General features: G+C 41.8%; 1 protein-coding gene across 9 annotated transcripts in view; it reads right to left on the bottom strand.

Moving 5' to 3' along the window:
• LOC117407249 (dystrophin-like) overlaps positions 1–24,351 on the bottom strand; it is an 809,654-nt gene that overhangs the window by 728,189 nt on the left and 57,114 nt on the right. For 8 of the 9 annotated variants that reach the window (XM_059028880.1, XM_059028876.1, XM_059028879.1 and 5 more), the window contains exon 1: positions 4,916–5,027. The exons of the other annotated variant lie outside the window; for it this stretch is intronic. In XM_059028880.1, the coding sequence (XP_058884863.1) occupies positions 4,916–5,012 (97 nt within the window). In that variant the 5' untranslated portion in view covers positions 5,013–5,027. Of the gene's footprint in view, positions 1–4,915; positions 5,028–24,351 lie in introns of those variants that run through there. 9 annotated transcript variants of the gene reach the window in all.

Consider the following 24,351-nt stretch of genomic DNA (forward strand, 5'->3'; position numbering starts at 1 on the left):
GCCTGGGTGTATCTGAACAGTAATATCCACAGAAGCTGGCCAAACCCCCACACTTTTTGGTTGGAGATGGCTATCTCTGGAAACAATGACCTGTTGTTGAGCCAAACCCTGTTTAAAACATCTGAAAAAACACGAATGTAATGTATGGCAAAAAAATTAACAAACGTTTATTGTGTAATGCCATGTATACTTTTTAAGCTGAACTTTTCAATTTAAAAAAAAAAAAAACGGGACTAGTTCAAGTTATTTAGTTCAAGGTATTTATAGATTTTTAAGCTTTTTTTTCCAGGAACAAAAATAAAACCACTTAAACACAGAAGTCCCCGGACTGCTGGTCTAGTTCAGATATAAGAGATGTCTCATCCTCTGAAAAACAAATATTTTATGAAATATTAAAGTCATTGTAAATAGTAATGTAATTGTAGCATATATGCCTTATTTTCAGGTTATCTTTATGCACTTGGGTCAGTGTCTTCCGGGTTACTGGCTGAAAACATGTCGATCAATAGAGGAAGCAGCTGGTTGGTTAATGACAGGAAACCTTCAGTTGAAATGACCACAAGTACAAATCTATCTGAAGGCATGGCTTACAAACAGAGATTTCTTAAACCAAGTGTAGTACCATATATCATGTTTTAAAATAAAATAAAAAGTGTATTATAGCATGTGTTTTTTTTTTCAAAACTGAGCCTTTGAGAATGGAATTACACAACCTGTAAGAGCTATGGAATTATTACCCTATTAAAAACGTCTATAATTTGTTTCATAATAATGCTAAAATATCACAGTTCCCCTGCTAATATTTTGGAGCACATTGCATATATTTTTCTTTTTCACAGGGAGTTACGTGTGTGGGTTGTCAGTGGCAGACAGAGCATTGGGTGTTGACACACCGCACGGACGCAGAGATTTATTCAACACACAGGTGCTGCCACTAGAGTACCAGCAATGGTAGCCCTAGTGTCAGATTTAATAAAGAAAACAAAACAAAACAAAGCTACAAATAAAAGTTTGCCACACAAGGCGAGCAATGTCCCGCTCCAGGAACCTATTACAGTATGCAAACCCTCTCTATACTGGTTGGGATCACTCCCCTAAACTAACCTACTACTGTTGCGAAAGTCCTAGCTGAGCAGAGCCTTCACAGGCACCATCTTGCAGTTGCGCAGTAGTTATCCTGCCGAGAGGACGCTCTCTTCCTGAATGTAACTCGTGTCCTGTTCCAAGTCCCAGCTGCACACGTTTACGCAAGAACCAGCGACAGGGTATTCCTTGTCACATACCCCCCCCCCCCCCCCTCAGTATGGTTCCTCTTCTGTTTGGGGGGGGGGGGGGGGGGCTCAATGGGTCGGTGGGGTGTCTGGAAGCACGGGCCGAGAAAGCTGACCCATAGGCACCAGATTGGAGCTCAAGCTTCTCTCCTTCCTCGCTCTCAGTGACGGCAGTTCCTCCTCCTCAGGCTCAGGACAGTAGCTCCTCCTTTGGCACTTAGCTCGGCTGCTACTCCTTCTCTGACCATAGCTCCTCCTCTGGCTCTTGACAGGCAGGCAGCCACTCCTACTCTGGCCTTTGAGACGGTAGCCTCCTACTTTGGCCTTTGAGGACGGTAACTCCTCCCCCTCTGGATTTAGGGGTTCAAGCTCCTCCCACGTCTCCATTACTCCTTCGGCTGCTGATTTTCACATGGTTCTGCCTGTGCATCACTTTTTCTCACACCCTCACCTCTCTCCTACACGCTCTCCACAAACAAACCTCTTTTTTTCCCTTTTATACCATGTGGCCAGGGGCTTGATTGATTCAATCAATCATCCAATCACCACCTGGCCACATTCCACACTTACATTCACTCTCAATCAAACAATTAATCATTGAATCTAACAATCAAGCCATGTGGCTGTGCAAACGGTGAGCATCTTGGTTACAGGCTGTTCCTTCATCAAAATAACCGCCAGCCACCAAACTCTCACTCGCAGACACACTCCCATACACCCCCATGTGCAGAGCCTATGCTCTGTCATAGGCATATACTGATCTATACAGTACAGAGAACTATGCTGCCCTCTATGGTAAAAACGCAACTGTAAACCCAAACTCATTCACTTTTGTCAATCTTGACTGTTCCTCACTGACTTAAACTTGCTGAAAATGAAAATCCATTCCCACAGATTTAGTGCTCAAACATCTAAACTCCTGTCAGGTTACGTGTTTAAATATATTATGAAAATTTAATTTCTCAAGGACTTAAAGGACTCATGTAAGTGAAAGAATTAAAAGTGCTCAGACTGTCTGCTCCCAAGCAGGATGCAGTAAATGACTCCTTTATTTAAGGTTTGAGTTATTGTCTTTAAAAAATGATGTATCCAACAATATACAAAGAAAAAAGTAGTAAACAAAAGTAATATAGTAAAATGTAAATGCATGAATGAAAAGGGACCGTGGAAACCTAATACAAAATAATTATCTATGTATAGTTTACTAAATGATCTAGATAATTTTAGTTGACCATCCTGTGAATTAACTGAATTAACAAGGGAACGATGTGCAATCACTAAAAGAAACCAAACAGGATGCATTTCTGTGAAAAATCACTTCTGTCCACCGCTAATGAACAAAGAAATGTGCTTGAGAGTCTCTTAAAATGGCTTTATTACTGTGTCATATCTTTTAAAAATGTGCAGTCTTCTGTCTCTAAGGGAAGCAGGTTAATGCCTTAATATAGCAGCCCTAAGGAGCTGTTTTTATTTTCTTTTTAAATGTAGTTCTTGTGAATTTCATGCTCATGGGTTTGTGAAAAGGGAACAGACCACTGTCCTTCTTACTTCTGCAAACCACCATTAATCCTGACACCCCTGCCATTCAGTCCTGGGTCTGTCTTCAGTGAAACTACCAATTGTTTGGTACTTTGTTTTTCTGTGAAATAATGTTTGTTGGAGGCTAAGAGCGCCAAACTCATTTCACTACTGTCATATTTGAACAACACAGGCTGCCAGATAAAAGGCAATTATTATACTGCTGCACCGAAAAAAATAAGTCTTTTCACTGGCTTCTGGATTAAATGTTAAACTGAAATAACAAGATGTATAGTATATAATTGAGATCCCGGCATTTGGGTCATCTGTAAAACATACAGAAGTGTAGAAGCAAGTCCATCTGAAGCCATTTGTGGACGATATATTAAAGTGGCACCCTTTTTTTGTGTATTTGCCATTTAATATATTTTGTATATACAAATCTGCATTCCACAAGTGCTTTGTGAGAAGGCGACGTTCCAATACACAAAAATATCCATAGTCTTTTTAAAAAAAAAAGGTTACTACATATTTGAAGGGCACTGGACACTTTTCCAACATGTGAAATATAATAGGTGACAGATTATGCATTCTCCTATGGGGTACTCCCTTGGGATTAACTGTGTTGACTTCAGGATTAGCTTCACACTTGCACCATTAAATGGCTTTAAATTGGATCACAAGGGATGTGGTGTCTAGAGTTCAAGTCAGTGGACAGGGGGAAGAATACAGTGACATGTTTACTGTGAAAGTATACTGGAATGTTTTTTTTAAAAAAACCCTATAATTGCAAGTAGATGCTTTTCCTAACAGTATAAGGAATATGTAAATCGAACTGTACCACTCATTGATAGTATAGCAGGTAAGAATAACTGCAATGGGGTTGATTACGCAAACACAATTTGAAAACAATCTATTTGCATGTGCCTCATCTCATCCCATGGCGATGATTTTCTGAGATCCAGCTGAACCAGTTATAATGTTCATATTATAAGGCAAACTTCTGATTTCTATGCTGTAATATAACGTTCAGCAATACAGTGCATATCATTTACTTCTCAAACTTTCAATCCTGCAGCTGGGATTTAAAGTAAACTGGTAGAGATCTGCTTTGTATAATTAACATCAACTTGCAGATATAATATATTGTACCTTCTAGATCTTACCAATTATTATATTTTTTTCAAAAGCATGATGTGCAACAGCTGTATTCAGCCAGAAGAGTTCTGCTGCTGAGGACATGCCAAAAACATACAAAGCTTCATGCTGACAGGGAGCACTCTGTTCTCATTATTCCAGATAGTCAAGATTTTACCCTGCATGTTTCATTAATATTCAAAATTAGCTGTCAGGTCTCATTACCAAAGTCCAATGCTTTTTTTTTTTTTTTTTTTACAAATAAACAGATACAGGGAAATTAGGAGCAGTAATTAAGTGCAAAATTACAGAGCAGCTGGGAAGGCATTAAATTGGCAAAATGTGAGTACAGTTCTTTGCCTGAAACAGATGCATTCGTGGCTAAAGCATGACTGCATGAACAGTTTAAATTCATGTTCGAAATAAATAAATAAATAAATAAATAAACATCAATAAACAGAAAGACGCCGATAACCACTACATCGTTCCTATTTCACAAGTGACAAAACAGTTCAAGTATAAACGTTAATCCCAGATTGAAACACCATCAGCCCAAGATCTAAACATTGGCGCTTTTGTCCCATTTTTAAAACTGTGTCAAATGTTTAGCATACCTGAATATATCATCCGGTCTCCTGCTTCTTTCCAAAACTACAAGCAGTCTATTAATAGTTGATCACTGTTTTCAGAGCGGTGTCTGACTGCAATGATTTTTTTTAGATCAGCGTTCCCCCCACAGAGGTTTTGAGAGCTAAAGCTAAACAAAACCTTACTGTGCAGATACTGATAAAAATCCAACCATTTAAAAAAAAAAAAATCAGACTGTATGAATAAAACAATGCTTTTTTGGTAGTTTGACTGAAAAAAACCCCTTTCAGCACCTAGCAACAAATCCTGTTCCATCAATCGCAGGGCATTCTAAACACATGCTCTGTCATGGTCAGTTTCTAATTACATGCATAATGATGTGATGCCGTTTGTAATCCTACCTTCCATACCAGCTGCTTTTCCAGTCACTCCATCACGCCAATAAGTTGGCGGCTGAAACAAATCAAGGCAGTGCAAATCGGCATCTTTTCCCTGCATCTGTCATCTTCCTGAGAGCATTCTATTACTGTCGGCTGCTCGAAGACAGAAAGTCTATTTGAATTCCAGCAGCTCTCATCCTGCATGATTCAAGTTAAACTAGGTGGGCATGTCTAACGTGATTCTCTCCATCATTTATTATGCAGCTGCTACACGATCAGGTCTGGTCTGCTAACCCCTCTGTATCTGATATGTCAATCACAGTAACCTAGACCCCTGTACAATAACACACGACCAAAGCTACTAAAAGTGGGCAGAGGATATACAATCCTTTAGACCAAATCCTCCAATCAACACCCTATTCATAAAATAAGACTAAGGTACAAGAGCTACAGTGCAATATCTATGTATCTATACATGAAACACAGATAATTACAATTAACAATATTTATTTGCAGAGTCCCACAGTTTTACCCTAAAATATAATTCCTTGGTGAACTATTTAAAGAAGACCTTGTTTAGTCCAATGTGTTTGCAATTTAATATTGTTTATTCTAACCATATTAGATTTCTATGATACACATATTTTCAATTACAGATTAGTTTTTTGTGGGTAATACCTTTGTTAGCTATTTTAGCAATTAAATTAAATTGAATTAAAAGACTTGAACAATAAAAAAAAACATTTGCATACAGAGCACCTAATGATTAGACTTGTGGGTGGCTTGTGATTTGTGACCTATTGGAGATCGACGCCCCGGTTACTTCTGTTTCAGCGCAGTAAGAAAATATAGGCTGCCAGTAGATTGATGTTAAAAAGGTAAATTGATCATTTACATTTGATTAGTAAACATCTAAAAAAACAATTTAAATGTGCACATATCTGGTATTTTGGAATTTGGGACACAGAGCAATTCAAGACTAATGTATTTTTACCTGTGGAACTAAAGCTGTCAATATTCTGCCATCTTGTGACAATTTACATGACAAGCTATGTCACTTAAACCTACTTCACCATTGGTTGACACCCTTATGACTAATCGGTCTCAGTCAGTCTTGGTCGGCATCCGCCGCACACAGACAGACTGATCACATCTGAACGAAACTGCGTCTGAAAAAGATTCAACATGTTCAATCTTCAAATCTGAAGACATCCCGACTGAAATCTGCATAATCTTGGTTTTAAAGGCACGCACACTGCTAGGATTCATCCAGACTCTGTACGGCCAGTTGAGATGAGTTGGGATGGCTTGAGTTGGGCTGTGTGCGGCGGGCTTAACATTTAGTATGAAAGATGTAATTGGATTGAGTGTGGCTGTTGTCTGCCAGGACTCTTGTAAATGACATAATGCCTCTCAAAAGGTTATATCCTGGAGAGCAAAAGTTTACAAGAAATACAAACTTACAAATTTCAACAGCAACAAATGCTAAAAGAATATTGCATACTGTATGTCAGTTTGTCAAAACTGAATTGATAATTATGTTTTGACTCCATATGAAAACAATGTGTTGAAACAAAATAATTGCAAGCTGTCACTATGAATGTCAATTGTCAGAAATTAAGTGTTTAAAAGTATTTTTTTCTGACAGCAACTGTGGGGTCTATGTGAACTGAATTCTGGTGGTGTCAGCCCATTTGTATATGGATAGGTATCTACTGTACCTCACAATCGGGTCTTGACCAAGTTTTGGATGAACAAACAATTATTAAGCCTGTTAGTCTGTGCTGTACCCATGACTGCTGTACCCATGACTGCTGTGCTCAGGGGTCTGCTCTGAAACTCAGACTATTAAAAACTGTGCTTACTGTGCCCTGAAAAGCAATTGTTTCCAGCCATGCTCAAGTGGGAAATAACATGTTACACCCATGTGTCAAAACTAGGTTAAGGTCCTGTGGCAATGTGCTCCGCCCCTGTGTGCATTTCTGTGTTGTATGTTGCGTGTGTTAATGTTGGTGTATAGAGATTGGTATACGGGATATAAACGGGTCTGTGTTTCACGTGGTATTTAAATTGTATAATTGTATTTAGGCACGGGATTGCACATCACTGCACGTGCATTTAAAGTAAGTAATATGCACGCACGAGGTTGCACATAATTAATTCAAGTGAGTAATTAATTAGTAATTGAATCCCAGCACAACAGTATAAATAGATGCACGTTTCATTCACTCGGGGTTGGGTGTTCGGTGAGTAGTGAACGGGAGAGAGAGAAGGAGAAATAAAGTTAAATAACAATTGCTATCGCGTGCTGGTAGGACCAGCACGATACTTGTTTGTTTATTTACTCACCGTGTTTGTTTGTGTGTCTGTCCATGCACCGTTTGTTAAGTGTTAGTCCGTTTTGTTTGTCTGTTTTATTTTGGCGTAAAGTGCCGTGTCCTGTTTTTGTGTTTTGTTTGTACAACCTTTTTATTTTCTGTTCTGATTATTAAATGCTGAGCGCGATCACAAAAAAATATATATAAATAAATAACATGGGATGGAAGGAGGATAAAGAGGTGAAGGACAGGGAGGAGGAGTGCCGCCTAAGGGCCAGACATCCACGACGATTTAACAAACCATCGCCGGGGTGCCTCCTCTACGACCAGGATCATCTGTTCGCCAACTGTCCCTTCCGCAGTTATGAGGAGGAGCCTGAGCGTCCACAGCCCAAGTGGGAGGAGCCTGAGCGTCCACAGCCCAAGCGGGAGGAGCCTGAGCGTCCACAGCCCAAGTGGGAGGAGCCTGAGCGTCCACAGCCCAAGTGGGAGGAGCCTGAGCGTCCACAGCCCAAGCGGGAGGAGCCAGAGCGTCCACAGCCCAAGCGGGAGGAGCCCGAACGTCCTACGCCTGAGTGGGGGGAGCCCGAACGTCCACAGCCCAAGAGGGGGGAGTCGGTGTGTCCACAGCCCAAAAGGGAGGAGTCGGTGTGTCCACAGCCCAAAAGGAAGGAGTCGGTGCGTCCACAGCCCAAAAGGGAGGAGTCGGTGCGTCCACAGCCAAAGAGGGGGAAGTTGGGGCTTCCACAGCCCTAGGACCCAAGCTGCCAGCAGAGGGAGAATGCCTGCTGGTTCCACCTCCACCAGCAGAGGAAGAATGCCTGCTGTCCCCATGTCCACCAACAGATGGAGAATGCCTGCTGTCCCCATGTCCACCAGCAGAGGAAGAATGCCTGCTGTCCCCGTGTCCACCAGCAGAGGAAGCATGCCTGTTGGTTCACCTGCTGCTGCCGTCCCGAGAGCTAGAGGGGGAGGAGCCATCGCTGCCATCCCGAGAGCCAGAAGGGGAGGAGTTACAGGCTCAACCCCCTGAATTTTTCTGGGGGGGAGAAGGGCAGGATGCTGGTGTCCCCCAGCAGCCTCTATTTATGCTGCTGAAGGGAGCACGGCACACACCAGCCCAGCCGCCACAGCAGAGGGAGCCAACACCGCCACATCCTCCCTCTGAGTGGCCAGCATCAGCCCCATCGCCACTGCCTCCACCACAGTCCCCTGCAAGAGAGGCAGAGCCGCACCAGTCCCCTGCAAGAGAGGCAGAGCCACACCAGTCCCCTGCAAGAGAGGCAGAGCCGCACCAGTCCCCTGCAACGTCAGGAGACTACACGCTGCTCCCACCTCCATCGCCAGGAGACTACACGCTGCTCCCACCTCCACCACTTCCGCCACTAGGAGCAGAGCAGCAGGAGCTGCCTCTACCTCCACCACCTTCACCGGCAGGAGCAGAGCAGCAGGAGCTGCCTCTGCCTCTGCCACCTCCACCGCTTCCTCCACTAGGAGCAGAGCAGCAATAGCTGCCTCTGCCTCCGCCACCGCCCAGAGCAGAGGAGCAGGAGCTGCCTCTGCCTCTGCCACTTCCAGGAGCAGAGCAGCAGGAGCTGCCTTTGCCTCCGCCACCTCCACCAGCAGAGGGTGAATACCTGCTGGTTCCACCTTCATTGTTGTGGGAGGACTGCTTGCCCCTCCCACCTCCACCAGCAGAGGGTGAATACCTGCTGGTTCCGCCTTCACCGGCGTGGGAGGACTGCTTGCCCCTCCCACCTCCACCAGCAGAGGGTGAATACCTGCTGGTTCCGACTTCACCACTGTGGGAAGAGTGTTTGCCACTCCCATTAGTTTCGCCCAAGGATGCCTGCCTCGCTTCGCCCAAGGATGCCTGCAACGCTTCACCCAAGGATGCCTGTCTGGCATCGCCTGGGGTTGCCAGCCGCACCGCATCGCCTGGGGTTGCCAGCTGCGCCGCATCGCCTGAGGTTGCCAGCCGCTCCGCATCGCCTGGGGTTGCCAGCCACTCTGCATCGCCTGGGGTTGCCAGCCGCTCCGCATCGCCTGGGGTTGCCAGCCGCTCCGCTTCGCTGCCGGAAGTACTGTGGCCGGAGCCCCACATCCCCCGCAGCAATTTCGCTGCAGGAGTGGACCAGCATGCTGTCAGCCGTGCCACTACCAGCAGGGGTGCTGACAGCATGTCCAGCCATGGACCCACTGAAGCCTCCCTTCCCAGCCCGAGACTTTGTCCTGGACTGCTGGGTTTTTAAGGGGGGAGGTGGCCGTTGAGGCCATGTGTGCTGCGCACAAGGGGGGGTATATGTGGCAATGTGCTCCGCCCCTGTGTGCATTTCTGTGTTGTATGTTGCGTGTGTTAATGTTGGTGTATAGAGATTGGTACACAGGATATAAACGGGTCTGTGTTTCACGTGGTATTTAAATTGTATAATTGTATTTAGGCACAGGATTGCACATCACTGCACGTGCATTTAAAGTAAGTAATATGCGCGCACGAGGTTGCACATGCTGGTTCCACCTTCATTGTTGTGGGAGGACTGCTTGCCCCTCCCACCTCCACCAGCAGAGGGTGAATACCTGCTGGTTCCGCCTTCACCGGCGTGGGAGGACTGCTTGCCCCTCCCACCTCCACCAGCAGAGGGTGAATACCTGCTGGTTCCGACTTCACCACTGTGGGAAGAGTGTTTGCCACTCCCATTAGTTTCGCCCAAGGATGCCTGCCTCGCTTCGCCCAAGGATGCCTGCAACGCTTCACCCAAGGATGCCTGTCTGGCATCGCCTGGGGTTGCCAGCCGCACCGCATCGCCTGGGGTTGCCAGCTGCGCCGCATCGCCTGAGGTTGCCAGCCGCTCCGCATCGCCTGGGGTTGCCAGCCACTCTGCATCGCCTGGGGTTGCCAGCCGCTCCGCATCGCCTGGGGTTGCCAGCCGCTCCGCTTCGCTGCCGGAAGTACTGTGGCCGGAGCCCCACATCCCCCGCAGCAATTTCGCTGCAGGAGTGGACCAGCATGCTGTCAGCCGTGCCACTACCAGCAGGGGTGCTGACAGCATGTCCAGCCATGGACCCACTGAAGCCTCCCTTCCCAGCCCGAGACTTTGTCCTGGACTGCTGGGTTTTTAAGGGGGGAGGTGGCCGTTGAGGCCATGTGTGCTGCGCACAAGGGGGGGTATATGTGGCAATGTGCTCCGCCCCTGTGTGCATTTCTGTGTTGTATGTTGCGTGTGTTAATGTTGGTGTATAGAGATTGGTACACAGGATATAAACGGGTCTGTGTTTCACGTGGTATTTAAATTGTATAATTGTATTTAGGCACAGGATTGCACATCACTGCACGTGCATTTAAAGTAAGTAATATGCGCGCACGAGGTTGCACATAATTAATTCACGTGCTGGGATTCAAGTGATTAATTAATTAGTAATTGAATCCCAGCACAACAGTATAAATAGATGCACGTTTCATTCACTCAGGGTTGGGTGTTCGGTGAGTAGTGAACGGGAGAGAGAGAAGGAGAAATAAAGTTAAATAACAATTGCTATCGCGTGCTGGTAGGACCAGCACGATACTTGTTTGTTTATTTACTCACCGTGTTTGTTTGTGTGTCTGTCCGTGCACCGTTTGTTAAGTGTTAGTCCGTTTTGTTTGTCTGTTTTATTTTGGCGTAAGTGCTGTGTCCTGTCTTTTGTTTTGTTAAAACCTTTTATTTTACAATAAACCGGCGCAAGTAAACGCCTTCATCATTTAATTTTATCTGTCTGTGTGTTATTCATTTCCTGGATCTGACGGCACCACTCAGCCAGCCTTGTGACAGGTCCTTAACCCCCTGTCTTTCTTTTCCTGTTTGGAGCCCTTTACTCTCACTCCATCTGTATTGAGAATGTTTTGCTACTGATGCTTATCATCATTTGCTCAAGCTATTAGGAGCCATTATAGAAAAATATACTGTAATGTGTATAACCCCTTGTGACAAAGAGAACCCTGTCGCTGGTTCTTGCGTGGATGTGTGCAGCTGGGACGTGTAATAGGAGACATGTTGCTAGGCAACCAATTGAGTAGGTAGGCTTGCCCGGAAATGAGCTGATCGGGAGGTCCGGATTGGCTGGGGGGCGTGCCCGTGGAGGCTGAGCACAGCTCAAGAAGAGTGCGCCGCAGCTCGAGGCAACTGCACCGTCATGCTACACAGATGGGTGCTTTGTTTACATCGAGGAAGCGAGCGTCCGCTTCGCAGGATAACTACTACGGAACCCTTCGACTGCAAGACGGTGCCTGTGAAGGCTCTGCTCAGCCAGGACCGTCGCAATGACCCAGAGTCACTGGGAGGCCGGGACTTTGGGAGCAACAGCAGTAGGTTAGTTTAGGGGATGTTGATCCCAACCAGAGAGGGTTTTGTAGTGTAGTAGGTTCCTGGAGTGGGATGTCTCTTTTAGTGAGGCTTGCGCTCGCCTTTTGTGGCAAAGTTTTAGTTTTAGTTTTGTTTTCTTTTCTTTGTTAACCCTTTGCGGTCCATTGTCGGACTGGGTCCGACATTGCAATTATTCCTCACAGGTCCTTTGTCGGACTGGGTCCAACATCATTATAGCAACGCAATAAATGGGTGTCTAGTCGTTTTTTCTCCGGAAAAAGCCGAGAAAACCATTCAATTGCCGAGTGGGAGCGACAAGAGCCGGGACAAGTCGAAAAAAAAAAAAAAAAAAAAAGGCGTATCTCATGAATAGTCATACATGGTATCAGGTATCAGATAACGGGGGCGGTCTGAAGTAAACAAGTTGGCTGAGCTTTTTTGAGATGTTATAGTAATAAAATAGTGACTTGGATTGCATTATTGAGGAGTTTGGTGATAAAACGAGTGATCCGGAGATGATCGATCGGTATGTCTGACTATTATTATTATTATTATTATTATTATTTATTTCTTACATAGGTGAACGCTATAGCAAACGAAAGGGTGGGGCGGGGCTGGAGATGCCTAGTGAGTGCTTTGTTGATATGCAGGGCCATTTAAACCCGTTTGACTGTGAAAAAAAATACTTTTAAACAGCGCGTCTAAAATTAACTGCGCGTGTGAAAATTAATTAGACCTGGCGTGCCTGACGCGCGATTAATAAATGGACCGCAAAGGGTTAAATCTGACACTAGGGCTACCATTGCTGGTACCATAGTGACAGCACCCATGTGTTATTAAATCTGTGCGCATGTGCGGCATGTCAACACCCACTACTCTGTGTCTGACTCATGATTATTCAGTGATGACCTAAAAAAAATGAAAAACCAAGTCTTTATAGAAGAAGAGATGAGTAAACCAGACACTTTATAGACTGATAATGTATTATAAATAATATTGTAATTTTCAGTTCCAACTAAATGATCCAAGTAACAGTTAGGGCCAACTTCCCAGTGGCCAATGGTGATAAATAAAATGAGACGTAAATTGTCCATGTAAATTGTCTTCATAAATACTATCAGATAAAGCAACAAGAGTGTGTGTTTCTGAAGGGGACTGGTACAGTAGGTAACACATGTTTGTCCCCTCGCAAAATACAGCTTCTTTAAATGAACTAGCTCAGTTAACCTTTTAGCTGGAATATGCACTGCGAAAATTATATAATCATTTTCCATTTCTGTAATTCTCATGTCATAACATCTAAATGACAAAGTGAAACATGCGGTTCTATTTAACTGTCTCCTTGAAAAGGGTCAGAAAAAAGATAGTAAATGTCAACATTCCATCACTGTAGAAAACATAAAACTAAATAATGTTTAAAAAACATTAGTAAGGTCTATACCTTACTCCACACATATAATTAAACTGATCATCATATCTCATTAAGCTCCTCACAATTTCATTTTGGAAATGCATCATTTATGTCATGTATTTTTATTATTATTATTATTATTATTATTATTATTATTTGTTTTTTAATCAAAATGATCAGTCACTCAAGGTTTGTGGATTTATTAAGTTACATGGAACCAGTTTTGAAAAAACGCCATTAAAGTCTTCTGAGGCCAGACCACTAAGGACAAGGTCAAGACCACCACTAAGGACAAGGTCAAGACCCCCACTAAGGACAAGGTCAAGACCCCTGAGGACCCCAAGACCGTTAATTCAATCCAAATACCCTTTATACATATTCCTTCTGAAATCTATAGATGCTTACAGAAATCTACAGAAAGTTTACAGATCTGCAGCAAATGATAAAAATAGAAATTGGTGTGATCTACCGAGATAGCCATAAGAAATTGGCAACAATATGTTTATATTAATCTAGCCTACAGTATTTTTAAAGAAAAATCTATATAATTTTTTATATGGTTATAGTGGTAATTAGAAACACTACTGCTTCACATTTATTTAGTGCTCAGCATGAACTTTTAATTTCCCCAAGTTTAGTTTTTCTCCCCAACCATAAAAGGTACAGTAACTTAATTACACACTAAGAGACCAAAGTTAATTTTTTCAGGTTGGAGCTAGTTCATTTAATAACAAATTTAAAACCTAAAAGACAGATGTGCTTAGGGAGTCTTGTCATTACATATTACATTAGGAAAAAAGGTAATTGGGTAGGAGATACCTCTTTAAACTAAAAGTGAGGGTATGGAATGGGTTATCTAGCCATGTTGTTAAAACTGAATCATTGAGCTCCTTTAAGACCTGGCCTGACAAAGCATTGATGGGCCCAATTGCATCCTCGTCTACATAAGTTTTCTTATATGTCTTTTGAATGCCTGTCTTTCAAAGAGTTACATCAATCATTAATTGTCATTTTCCATTACAAGTTCCAAAAGGTGGACAGAAATCTAATTTGATATTCACATACAAAAATGAATTGTGATTTTAAGTAACAGCATTATAATGTTGCAGTAATCAATACCTGGAAAACAATGAGAGTGTTACTTTTTCCTTGTGTTCCTTTACCACACGTCTTACTATGCAGGAAAGGATTCCAGATAAGAAACCAAACACACAACTGGCACCTTATCCCACAGTTCCAGAGGGACTAAGAAGATAAAAGAGATGTATACTGCAAGAGAAGGCAAGTGCTGGCACCTACTTGAATAGCTTCAGCCAAGAGAGATGCAAAGGTTCAGAGAGTGATTGAGGTGTTTGTCAAGACAGGGCAGAGAAAGCCCAATTTACTGCTCTCTGTGTCCTGTATGTTTCAGCATTTCTGTCACAGGTCCAAGTCCCCTAGTACTATATACAGTGACAGAATAATATTTTGATGCCGTCAGGCTTAAAAATAAAACAAAGAAACATAAGCCTCTGAAAGCTGGCATATTATTCACTGGACATGGTCTTTAACTGTTTAAAGCTTTAAATCCTATAAACCTATTGGTATGATTAAAACAAATATTTATTAAAACTGCATACACAGCTTACACGATTAAATCTATTGTATGTTTTTTTTATCTTTACAACCATTTTGCAGCTATTCATTTGGAATCCTTATTAAACGCAGACATAACAGGTTTGATTGCCTCCAATGGTTGGCCTAAGGGGTTTCTCTGTTAGGATTGCACCAAGGGGATTTTTACATTAACATACTTCTTAAGTGACTATTTTTTTGTTACATTTTGCATTCATATCCCATTACCCTGTAGGTCTATTCATAAATATAAAAAGCCATTTCATACATTGTATGAATATGTGTATATGTCTGCCCCAGAACCTCAGTTACACAGATATCAGATTCTCTTAAATCCTACAGCTCCGAAGTCCACTGTGCCGTTGAATGCTAAACACGTGCCAATCTGTCTACAAGAGTATTGAGAAGAGTGTGGCAATATCTTAAATATCTGAGTTGTCAGTTTTAGGTCAGAATGTCAGGTAGTGGGTAGAATATGATGATTTATTCTCTATTTTTATTCAGAGAAATGACAAAGCCTGTTTGGGGGGAGACGTGGGGCTGTCCTGTTCAACTGCCTAACAGAATGAATATTTTTTCTGAGGCATCGTCATGCCTAAACATACTATTTCTTTTCTAGTCATTACTGTATGTGTAAAATGTGTGTGTAAATGGTCCTCTACCAATATATCATGCTTATGTAAATGATGTTCATTAGCGGTCGGCTAACTGCAGCACAATGTACCTCCATCCTAGAGAACATCCCTTCGTTTAACCAGTGTCACCCTCTTCCAGAATGCACTGAACACACAGAACAGGCAAAAGGTAGGGATTTTCTGTAAAAAATAATATACTACTTGTTTGCGTTGGGCAGCAAAAGTTATTGTTTTGTCCTAATAAAGAGTAATATTGTTATTATCAGCCTCCAAGTATAGCATATCTGGTAACCTTCAACTAACATATCTGGTATCCATCAAACTCTTCTGGAATCACAGCAACAAGCTCCAACCCTAGTGTCAGGATTTGTGTTAGTGCTGAATGCATTTGCTCAGCACGCCGTCCCTTGCCTTACTACTTTACAGAACAATCTCCTAATCTGTGGATCTAATGCAATCTTTTGTCTTACTGTTGTCTCCAATCACACCATGCATTCTGTCCCAGTCTCGGAAAACTATCACAAGTAATGGGAAACATGCTTGCTGCAAAGCTCTATTGAATTTAAGATTAAGGTTTAATATCAGTTTGTTTTTTTATACTGATACAAAGGACAAAAAAGTTCAAACAATCTCAAATCACTGTGATTTGTTCCATTTGTTATCTGTCAGCAATGCATACTGTATAGATGTTTTGGCACACACAACAGGCATTTAACCGTCACTAAAGTATTGCTAGAAAGGGCAAGTCTGATGTACACTTGTCAGTGTGCTTTAACACAAAGCCCAATAATCAAATAAAAATGTCCAAGCATAATTAATTTAAAAGACATCTTAATAGATAGATGAATATGTCTAAGACACAATGATATGAGCTAGGAAACTGGTATATTCAGATAAGAGACAGTGCTATTTGTTTAATGATAATTCAAGTACAAGGGACATTACGGGTCAAAAGGAGCGATGACCACACCTCCCATTTTAAAGGGTGGTCTTGGCATAGTATAGTTATGTTTTTAATAAGTAACCATATCCTGTGGGTTAAGAAGAGGCGATTTAAAATCTATTCCTTTCAAGTTCTCAATGTTGGCCACATACCGTATAAGAAATTAGAGAACATACGGTTTTAAACTGTCCAATGCTAAAACTTTTTAGAATGTTCATTTGATCCTGACGGTTTATTGAAATGATATAACGCTCCAAGCACAGCATTTGATGTTGAGATTACAGGAGGAAAGAGCACCTAAAATGTTGTTAGGTAGCACCTAACAACATTTTTTTTAATGATCTTCAGATCTGTTCTTTTTATAAATAGAGTACATAGGTTACAGGGTCAATGGTATAGGGTAGTTATCATCTCATTCAAAGTGTTATTATTATTATTTGTTTATTTAGCAGACGCCTTTATCCAAGGCAACTTACAGAGACTAGGGTGTGTGAACTATGCATCAGCTGCAGAGTCACTTACAATTACGTCTCACCTGAAAGACGGAGCACAAGGAGGTTAAGTAACTTGCTCAGGGTCACACAATGAGTCAGTGGCTGAGGTGAGATTTAAACTGGGGACCTTCTGGTTACAAACCCTTTTCTTTAACCACTGGACCACACAGCCTCCAACAGACATTTTGATACACTGATGCTTAAGAATTCATATGGACCGGATCTCTAAGAGAGAGTCAGAAGAGACTAGGATCCAGACCACACAGCTCTCTCTTCTGCTGCCCTTCAAAGTCACAGGAAAGTACAGAAATGCCACCTGAAGGGCCATCATTCTCTCATGTACAGTCCCACAGGGAATGAAAAATAAAACCTCTCCCCAAAAGAAGCCAACCCATCTAACCAACTACTCATCTACTTAAAATGAAGCAGGACTGTTTGTGTTGTCTGAATTGGGGCTGTTTTCACTTTAGACACATTATTTGAATTAGCAAAAACTGGAATATTTAAAAAAAATAAAAATAAAAAAGTTACCAAGAAGCAAAGAACTGCCTGGTGGCAGGCTCTTTATTATATGGGCATTGAAAATTGCTCCAAAAAGTAAGAGTCATGTCAACATTAGTAATGTTATAGATGACATCACAAGCAACCTGGATATTAATGGAATGAGAATGCTTGAGATTTCTGTAAGCGAGCTCATCGTTTGATGGTGGGAAGATAAGAACATTGGTGCAATCTATTGCACAGATCACCCTATGGAATCCACGTATGTTGGAGATTGCACTTTTGTGAGTGGAGGACTATGTACACAAACTAGACAGTAAAAATTTGCAGTTCAAAACAAACGTTTATTTGGACAATCTAGGTCTTGTAACAATGATATTTACATGGGTGGGGCAAAATAAACAAGGCGAACAAAACACACTGGTTACACAGTGTGACCATAGACGTGGGCTGGTCACGAATGGTAAATATGTGGGTCCTAGCATATTAGGGTATACAGGACCGGGGCACTGGAAAGTGCCGGATTGAGCAGGGAAAGACTACATCTCCCAAGAGACAATGCGGGAGTTGTAGTTAATAGGGCCTACAAAAATGGCAGCCACCAAAGAAACTACAAGTACCAGGGGTACAAGGGTTTAATTGAAATGTAAACCAGCACAGCTGCAGGTGGTTAAGATGTGTTAGTTTTGTAAGTGGCTGGACTGGTTTACAATAAAAGGAAATGGTCTCCTTTGTTCAGGGTCGAGCTGGGGGAGGCTTATGGTGGTTGCGGTTAGACTGTGTGGAGAAAGGAAAAGTTAAGGAAAAGACAAAAAGAAATACGGTGAAACAAGTTTAAAACTGGTAAGTAGCTTAGCTACCCAGTGAATAAGATAGATAAAGGGGGGGGGAAGTCAGATCTCCAAACTGAGTTAGATATTGTTTAGTTTAGTTTAGTTTTGTTTTGTTTGCTGTAAATAAATATACAGGCACCGTACTGTTTTATTTCATTTCTGTGGTCCTGTGATTCTGTCTTACACCAAAGGAGACAGTGAAGACGGTCCTGCAAGTGACAGACTTACCCCGGTGTGTCACAACAGGTACTGACATTAACAGCCAGGGAATGAGTTAGTCCAAGTACCAGCAATGGCACTTGCACAGGATCCAAGGAAACACAGGAGCCGGTAGTTGGGTAGTTCCGTGTATCAAGTCCGAGGCAGGATCGATGTCCTCAGAAAACCTGCATACTGTTCACAGCACAAAGTCAGTCAGCAAGCAATTTCTATATCTTGCTGCATAGAATATGGCGCCGCTCCTCTCCTCTCATCCCCCAGCACGACTAACTCCCTAACATGCACACTTCCCTTATACAATCCAGACTCCACCCCTTGAATCAGTCCTGCACCTATCCCTAAGGAACAGGTGCAGCTAATCTAACAATGACTCAAGGAAATGTCATCTGTAGCACATGTGAAGTTTTCCTCTACCAAGATGGCCTCCACAATAGGACACGAGACTTAAGGTCCACGCCATCTTGGTAAGGAATGGGAGTTAGTGAACACAGCATCACCACCTGTCGGGAGGCCGAATTCCACCAATAAATGAGGGAGGATACTTTACAATGCCACAGTCCTGTTTTTTCCTCTTGTAGTTGATGTTCAGTGGGTGGAACACATATTTCCTACAGATGTCAGGACCGCCCAGTCCCTGACCACATTCCGGCGCCTCCTTAAGACTCACCTCTTCAGACAGCACCTGTAGAACTCCTCTGTTTTTCACCTGGGACACTATCACCATTCCTTAAAATGCGCTTTATTTGCTCTTATCTGCCCCCTATTTTACTGCATTTAATCCTGTACTTCAGAGTACTGTAATCTGCCAAGTGTTTAATCTGTAGTATTTTGTAATTAATCATATCCTGATGTAACTATCACTGTTATCTGCTGTATTATTAAATTGTATTTTGTCACACTTGTACTAGCTTGAACCAAAGTTATTGTATTTATCTTGCTCTTAATTGTATTATTACTTGTACTGTGATTCTGAAATGTATTTGCTTACGATTGTAAGTCGCCCTGGATAAGGGTGTCTGCTAAGAAATAAATAATAATAATAATATTATTTTATCTGCTCTTTTTACAAGCGCTTCAGACACCACCTCAATCTCTCCTAAAAATGAAGGTTGACTTATTCCAGCTAATCGCCCACTACCATTTACAAGTTACCAATTGCATAGAATTGGAGTGCTGCTGCCACTTTGGTTTCCACTTACAGGGCATGACTTATTTTAGTTTGGCATTGTAAAACATCTGCCAATTCTTGATACACATCTAAAGTAGATTATCTTTTCAGTCTGTAGTTAGACATTATCAAAAGTGCAAATTCTAGACAAAAATACCCTCGGTCGAAGTGCACGCCACCGGCGCTGTCTTAGTAGCTGTCGCCTTCTTCTTATACACAACAGCCAGTATTCCAACATACTTTAATGGAAATTGCGACCCTTTAAATAAACTTTGGACAAAATCCACATGCTCCAAGTAGGTGAAAACGGCCTGGACAAAGCATCTCAATTTCATCAAGTGAAATAATTTGTGAATTTGGAAAAATCAGGATTGAATTATTCATGATCCACTTGTAACGGGAGCAAGCACACAACATTCGTATAGATGTGAAACCTCATTGATACTGATGTTGATAGTTACTTTATTGGTGAATAAGGTTAATGCGAAATGTATGTTTAATTCAACCTTAATTGTGTAGAACACATTTAGTAAACAAGGCCCTTAGTTTGAAATATGAGCAGTTTCTTTGGAAATAATAAAGGGACCATTTTACTTTCAAATGAAATCTTTCAGCGGAGGTGCTCTTCCCGAGGTCATGCTATCGCTATTTTTAGATGACAAAAACTACAATTAAAACCCCTTTGTTTAACACCTATTAGCAGTGGGTTACTGAAAGCACCCACATAAACCTACAATTAAGAGTAGATGCTAAATTAGATATTAAATTGCCATCATCATCAGAAAAAAAAACAAAAAACAATTTCCTTCCAGTTAACTTCAACAGAAAACTCAATTAAATGAACCAGCAACCCTCATTTAATATGTGTAAAACCCTGAAGGATTCGATTAAAATTCTTCTAAAAGACTTTCAATATTTACTTAATTAAAATTCATCTTTCTCTCCTGAGGTCTAAAGCAGGGTCAGAAGACACCGTCGGTAACATCTTTGAAGCCAAGCAGATGGTCCGGGTCTCAGGGTCACATTTTTTTTACCATATCCCACAAAGCATCCCCTGCAGCACTCTCACCCAAATCATATACATAACAGAGTATTTGCACAGTATTTTATCAAGTACTTATTCTCTGATCCTGGTATATTTGATGAAGAACTATCAGACAGGACCAATTTTGTTGCCAAGAACTGTCACACAAAAGTAAAGTCAGCAAATACCACCTGTGCTGTACTCTGTGTGTTGCCTGACCTCCAAATTGTAACATACCTAAGAGGTGCAATCACTTAAGCATGTGTCACAATATATATATATATATATATATATATATATATATATATATATATATATATATATATATATATATATATATATATATATTGTGAAAGATGCCCTCCAGAGGGCGTCGTAGTTCTGGCAGAAACTGGAGTCGTATAATTACACCGGTGAGTAACTTTATTAATTTACAAAACAATCTTTGGTTCCCACCACCCAAAGTTCATGCCCTGTACGGGCCACTAACTATCTCACTTTGATTCTCTGTCTAGGCCTACCCCAGGAAGATACTTTGTTGTACTGGAACAGTCTTAGTATGATTTCTTGACTGCTGTCCCTGGGTGAAGCGATGTTCCTCCTGTTGGAGTACCTGGTACAGGTAAGTGAGGTCGTGGGCAACGGCTCCCTCTGCTGGCGCACGGCATGCCCACAGGTAAGTATGCTGGAACCGGCTCCCTTTGCTGGAGCACGGCGAGCACACAGGTAAGGTTACAGGAACTGGCTCCCTCTGCTGGAGCACGGCGAGCACACTGGTAAGTTTAGAGGAACTGGCTCCATCTGCTGGAGCACGGCGAAACAGTACAATAGCTGCTGCAATCGTAGAACAGTCAGTAACAAAGGCAAGTTGGCTGGGAGTGTTGAAACAGTATGATAGCTCCTGCTGTCGTGGAGGAACGGTATCCCAGGTAGGTAAACGGGAGTTCGTTGAAACAGTATGATAGCTCCTGCTATGGTGGCAAACTGTATCCCAGGTAAGTAAACTGGAGTGCATTGAAACAACACATTAGCTCCTGGAATCGTGCTGAACTGTATTCCAGGAAAGTAGCTGGGGTGCGCTGAAACAATACAATAGCTACAGCAATCGTGAAACGGTGGTAACAACAGTACTAAATTCCGGTGTGTGTTAAAACAATAAACAGAGTCCTAACACTTTGTCCCGTTGTCTGTGTATTTTGTTTGTCCAGTTCCACACAGTACACAATCCCAAAATAAACGTTTATAAATCCTGTCCGACTGCCTGGGTGTTTTGTTTGCAGAGTCCTTCACAGCACACCATAGCAAAACCAAACATGTCCCGACTCTAAACTGTATCAAAGGCGACAGCCATGCCAGAACCAGAGATGGGCTCTGTGCACTATTTAGTACACAGAGATTATACTCACTCTCTGCTACAACTAAAAATAAACCGTGATGTCTTCACAACAATAAACAGTAATTCCGTAGTGCACCGAAAACAACAAATAAATTGTACTTGGTCTAACACAAGAAACTTACTTTTCCTGAAGCGCGTAATAACTAGAATTATTCAGACACATAGAAGCCTTTTCACGCTGTGATTTCAGAAGACTGTAGATCTCTCTGGTGGAGTATTCCCGACTGCCACACCCCCCCCGAGTGATCTGCTGGCTTCTTTATATCACAGCAGACTCCTCCCAAAATTCATTAACCCCAGGGCTTCTGGGGAACGTAGTTTTTGAAGCCAGACAGCCATTTCTTAAAGGTCCTATGCCCTATTATCACTATTATTGCCACCAGTTTAACCCTTTTCTTGCTATTATTTATTTTAGTTTTACTTTATTCAATCTGAATACTAATAAATGCAAGAGTAGCCTTAATATTGAACGGTAAGGGTTTCAGGACTTTATTTTGCTGTCAATGGGAAAAGTCATGGCAATTCTACTGAGTTGGCCTTAAAGCAAAGTGTGAGATACCTAATCAGGCTAGCCTTTAACTAATCAGTACATAGCCCAGATCACAGCATTATACTTCCTGCTAATATGGAGATTCTGATTGTTCACAGATGCTGTTACTAATCATGTGATGTGAACCTATGTAAATTGCCTATATTTTTTTATTTTTGTCAAATGTGAACTAAAATTACCCTTGCTACAAAAAAAAACTAAAAAAACCACAAAACAAAAGTCACAGCAACATGTAACCATGTATCCAGATAAATATTTTTTGTGAAGACTGATGAGACTATGCAGGTCTTGGGAAGATCAGCAGAACCTGATGCAGTCTGACAAAGCTGCCACTAAAGCATTTGGAAATCCCATTATTTTGTGCTGTGTACAGCAAGGATTCACTTCACGACGTTGGACTTGGTCCCTGTGGTCCTGTACATTTCAAGTCTGATTACTGGCATACAACTGCTGGAGTTGGCACAAAGGCCAACGATTCATTTCAGGTTCAGTGGATTTGATCATAGATTTCTGAAGTTATTTTTTTTTTTTCTCCTACTGTAGTTGGTCTGGTGCATTCCCCAGTAAACACAACCACAGATAGATTTTCCTTTTAGCATGGCTTTTAATTCTGAACAGTGTAGCTCACTCTTAATGAAACGCAATGATGAACTTTAAGTATTTACATTGGAGAAGACATTCCATCAAGATGTCAGGCCCACAAAGTGCATCCTGCCATAAGCCTCTCGGATGAGCGCTGTGTAGCGCAATGTTATTTAAAGCACAGCAGCTTCCATTTATCAAAGCTTTTTATTCCAGTGTGCAGTTTACAACAAATAAGCTTGTCAATGTTAAGAAAGTAATGAGAAACTCAGAAGGTCACTTTAAGGACTCTCAGGTTGAGATGATTTCCCTAAATGTCTCCAGCTAGCTGGAGGATAATAAAAGACTTGTAAGCAGCATTCAATTTATTTGGGTGAACACAGCAGACGTTACAATATTCTTGTAATTACAATGAATAGATTTGTTTTGATGTCCGGTTTTGAAATGGAAGGTTGGCAACTCTATTCTCGTTGACGACTGGAATTCTCGGTAAAAAGTCAGCCAGGACACTCACGATTACACACTTATTTTTTTACTTTTTTTCTGCCTGTTACTGTATAATTGTAGGGGTCACTGCACTGTTACAGGGGATGTCTTATGAAACTAACTTGCTTTACCTGTAATTCCCACACCTACATTTTTTATATAAAAGAATTGTATTTTACTTGCTCTCTACCAATGAACCATGACAGAATGTGCCTGAAAAATATGTGCTGCATCCCAGTGGACATACATGTATTAAAATGATAATATTTATTTGAAAAACAGGCCAAAAATGAATGCCTGTGTAAGATGCTTAATCCTCACATCACTTCAACCGGCTCTTTTAATGTACCCTCTCTATCCTCCTGTCGCCTACTTAATACCTGACCTCCTCACCCTAAACAGCTCCAATCTTGGGCCAAGAATTACATTTTTTATCCTTTACTTATTGTAAAGCTAGTTTCTATTCACTTCTATCTTTGAACTCTGGATATCCACAGCTTCTATTTGTCTCCAAATACAGAGTTTCTGGACAACTGACACATCTGGTGTAAATCAGTGCAGTTGCTTGGGTTACCTGGAAGACCTGGCTTTAGAATCATTCAACTTCATCAAAATTGTTTCAAAGAAATTATTTGAGAAGATTAACCCTGTTACCTCAAGTAACATCTGTTTCTGATACAGCATATCTATCCAGTGCCCCCCCCCCCCCCCATCAGAACCCATCAGAAAACAACTAACCTAAGTCATACATTGCACATTTTGCCACAGTGGATGTGGGATACAGTTTAGGTCGACCTAGTTTGCGTCTGCAAAATCTAAACTAGGCCACCTGCATGAAATTAGAACTGCCATCTATTAGGCTATTATTTGATTAATGACACTTTTCTTAACTAGCACATCAGATGGCACATGCAGGGCTGTACAATAAAATACTGAACACAGA

This window comes from Acipenser ruthenus, chromosome 8 (assembly GCF_902713425.1).
Source record: "Acipenser ruthenus chromosome 8, fAciRut3.2 maternal haplotype, whole genome shotgun sequence".
Lineage (NCBI taxonomy): Eukaryota > Metazoa > Chordata > Actinopteri > Acipenseriformes > Acipenseridae > Acipenser > Acipenser ruthenus.